A 3,537-nucleotide genomic window follows, 5' to 3' on the forward strand; every position below is an offset into this window, starting at 1 on the left:
CCAGTTTTCCTTAACCAATCACCTCTCTCTGTTTCAAACCCACCTCCCACTGCACACTCTCCACTCCCAACTGGCTTCAGCATCAAGGTCTCTGATTTTCAAGCTACTTCACAAAGTTAACTGTTCTCTCTATCCCTACATGAGTGACATTAAACTGGTGCCTCTGTTAGTATAACCTCTCCATTCTTCAGTTGACGGGCATCTAGGTTGTTTTTAGTTTCTGACTATTACAAATAAATACAATAAAAAATATGGTATGTATATGCATATATATGTATGTATATATACACACACATATATACACACACATATAAGAATTATGTATATATATATTATACATATATATGTAATTATATATATATATATATATATATATATATATTTCTTTAAAAATTGGTAGCTAAAACTAAAGTTAGGGAAATGTGTGGTTCCCAAAGCCTAAAAGAGTCATTGTCTGTCCCTTTAGGAAAAGTCTTCTGACAACATTCTGGAGTCCTTAGCAGCAAGGCTGTCTATCTAATGGCATCAGGTCGGCCAGCATCAGCTGAGAAAGCTAAAGAGCCCGAAGGCCCTGTTGACAGCATCTTCTCCTAGAAGGCTCTTTTTGGCAGGGCAGGCCAGACAGGCTGGGTCAATTCCCTTCTGAATTCTCCAGAGAGGACAACACACTCAGAGGTCTTAGGTCCACCAAGGGCAGCCCAAGAAAAACCACCACCACCTTCTGACCCTTTATGTTCAGTTTCGTTCAGTTGTGGGGGAAGAAAAGGGGACTGTGGAGCTGGTCATGACTTCCTCCAGCTCTCTGGAACTTGTGCATCTGGTTAAGTCACAGGTGAGAGGCCACTTCCAAAGGGAAATCCCGTGCCATCTTAAGAGTTTTACGGCTGTTAAGAGACACCATGACCAAAGCAACTGTTATAAAGACAACATTTAATTGGGGCCATTTTTACAGATTCAGAGGTTCAGTCTGATATCATCAAGGTCAGAGCATGGCAGTGCCAGGCAGGCATGGTGCAGGAGGAGCTGAGAGTTCTACATCTTCATCTGAAGGCTGCTAGCAGAATACTGACTTCCAAGCAGCTAGGATGAGGATCTTAAAGCCCACACCCACAGGGATACACCTACTCTAACAAGGCCACACCTCCAAATAGTGCCTCTCCTTGGACCAAGCATATTCAAACTGGGACACCTGCCTCTAGCTCCTCCAGCAAACATGGAGCTGCGCACTAGAAGGTAGCTTTACAAGAGAGGGAACGACTCTCCCCTGCTTAACAAGGAGCGGAGGGGATTATGGTTCCTGGTTAGAGTGACCATGAAGTGAGGTAGACCATGTGTGGCACAGAGTGCATGTGTGCATGCCTGACAGGTACAGGGAAGGACCTTACATGTTAAGGACCCGGCAAAGGTCTATGGATTTCTGTCTCTGGTGCCACAGGGTGATGGGGTCTTTTGTTCAAAATGCATTGCATTACAGTTCTGCCTTTTAATCTGGTGTCAGCTCTCATCTCCAAGACCCCAAAAGCATTTCCCTTCTCCCCCACCCTCCCAATACCAAGTTCTCTCGGCTCAGGCCCCAAACAGCCTTAAGGTCTGCTTACGCTGAACTGTTCGTTCCTTGAGGTCTGAGGCAGTTTCGGGAGCCAGAATTCCCAAGTCCTGGAGGGCTTCCAGTAGCTGCTCCCTGGCAACACCAATGAAGGAATTCTCCAGAAAAGCAGGCAGGCCTCCCACACCATCCCGCAAGGTGTACAGGGGCACCCTCACCAGGCCCAAGACCTTTGAAAGGAAGGAGAGAGAGGACAAGACAGTTCTCACTACAACAAGTTAGTTCCAGAGCAGATATCCCGGCAGAACCAGTCCTAGGGCTTCATACTTCAGTGGGGCCCAGTGGGCCTAACCCTGGACAGGCAAGGGCCCCCAAGGCATCCTGGGTCCACCTCCATGTTAACCAGTTCAACAGCACTTTCTGGCTCCTGCAGCCCGAATGCAGGCACAGCCCTAGCTGCCAGTGGGTCTACACTAGCTATGTAGGCCTCACGGGGGAACTCAAGAAAACTGAATTCACAGGCCTTCCTCCTACTCCTCCCTTAACAAGGATCATCTGAGGGAAGTCTAAGAGTTGCTTGCTCACTAGAAGTTGCCAGTGTGAATCCAGGAGTCTCTTTTTTACACCTTCCCCAACCCCAGGAGTTTAGTACTTGCCAGAATTGGAGAATCTCTTCCATGGCTCCCTAAGTCAGCGGCCCAAAGTTAAGGCACTACTATGCTATTATGGTGTCATGCCTGACCATCACCACACTTAGCTGAGTGTGTTCTAGAGAAATCTCTGCAGAGGCCAGTCAAGTGTGTGTGTGTGATGTAAAATGTTCATAGGAGACCACACTGGCAGTATTATCCATCATGGATGCTTTTGACTTATCCTAGACACTGGGATGGGCACAAGGTCTGATGATCAGGAACTTCTAAAGGGGCTTTCTTTGGAAAAGAACCACAGAGAAAGGAGGCAGGTAGTGGTAAGAGGTCCCAGGCTAGCCCCACCTCTAGCCCATGGTCCTTGGCTTGTGGTGCCCCAGCCTCCACCGCCTGGAGCTGCTCTAGTGTTAGGCATTTGACATAGAAATGGGCCACCACTTTTGATTTGGACTCAGCAAGGGAGCTTCGATAGTCAGTGGATAAGATGCTGAAAGTGGACACTCCCTCGCCCAGTTTCTTCAACAGTTCCTTATTCAGTCCTTCCTCCAGGCTGGGGCTACGATCGTCCACAAAACCACCAGGGAAGCCCAGTCGCCCATCAAAGCGCATAGACATCTGAGGAAGGAAGGAATGAGGATTAGCTAGGAGAAAGAAAGATAATCCCAGAAGGGCTAGGACGGCTAGTAGCCATTCCTCACCAGCACAGCATAGTTCAGCAAGATACGGCCACCAAAGAGCACCCCTGGATTGGGCGCATACAGCATCACGTGACAAAGATGCCGCCAGCTGGGCCCCAGGGCCAGGGCGTCCTCCAATTCTATCTTAGTGGGCGTGGCCATGGGCTCTTTACTTTGGTCAGTTTACGCAGTTCGCAGGAGATTATCATTTCAGACCACCCATGCCTTCAGGGTCCATGGGCAGAACGGAGACACCAGTGCAGGCTTTGCTAATGGAACAGCATCCTGTCAGCCTGGGGCCTTGTGACCTGGCGGTGGAGAAGGCTGGGAAGTTGAAAGCTTCCTCAAGATAAGGCCTCTCGGACTAGGGCGTGGCTAAAGGTGTGGCTAGTGTCCTAAGTCATAGTTAGGAGGCCTGTGAAGCTATGAGTCTCAGGTTTTCCACCTTGGATAAGATCAGATTACCAAAGAGTCCTGAAAGTGGAAGGAATAGAGAGAATAAAGAAAGAGCCACTACTCGGGGTTTGGTCTGGATAGAACCAGAAAATGTGGGTTGGAGCTGAATAGAAGAAAAGGGAGTAGGAATGTAAACCTTTTGTTTTATTGTTCCCATTAATTACTCATTTTAAATCCCGAATGCAGCCCCCCCCCCTCCTATTTCCCCCTC

At 48.4% G+C, this 3,537-nt stretch overlaps 1 protein-coding gene across 1 annotated transcript; it reads right to left on the reverse strand.

Annotated features, from left to right (window-relative positions):
• Positions 1-734: 734 nt before the first annotated feature.
• Positions 735-3,203, reverse strand: LOC110301971 (U8 snoRNA-decapping enzyme-like). Its single transcript, XM_021172703.1, has 4 exons — positions 2,892-3,203; positions 2,539-2,808; positions 1,599-1,776; positions 735-884 (listed from the first exon to the last, which is right to left on the reverse strand). The coding sequence occupies exons 1-4, from the start codon at positions 3,030-3,032 to the stop codon at positions 736-738; spliced, it is 738 nt and encodes a 245-aa protein (XP_021028362.1). The 5' UTR covers positions 3,033-3,203; the 3' UTR covers position 735.
• Positions 3,204-3,537: the final 334 nt, after the last annotated feature.

The sequence above is a fragment of the Mus caroli genome, chromosome 9 (assembly GCF_900094665.2).
Source record: "Mus caroli chromosome 9, CAROLI_EIJ_v1.1, whole genome shotgun sequence".
NCBI lineage: Eukaryota > Metazoa > Chordata > Mammalia > Rodentia > Muridae > Mus > Mus caroli.

Excerpts from the sequence above, each read along its gene's own strand:
- LOC110301971 (XM_021172703.1), bottom strand. The coding sequence starts at position 3,032 with ATGGCCACGCCCACTAAGATAGAATTGGAGGACGCCCTGGCCCTGGGG. Across the intron at positions 2,809-2,891 it reads TGCTGAACTATGCTGTGCTG|ATGTCTATGCGCTTTGATGG; the intron begins GTGAGGAATGGC and ends TTCCTTCCTCAG. Across the intron at positions 885-1,598 it reads CAAGGAACGAACAGTTCAGC|CCGTAAAACTCTTAAGATGG; the intron begins GTAAGCAGACCT and ends GTCTCTTAACAG.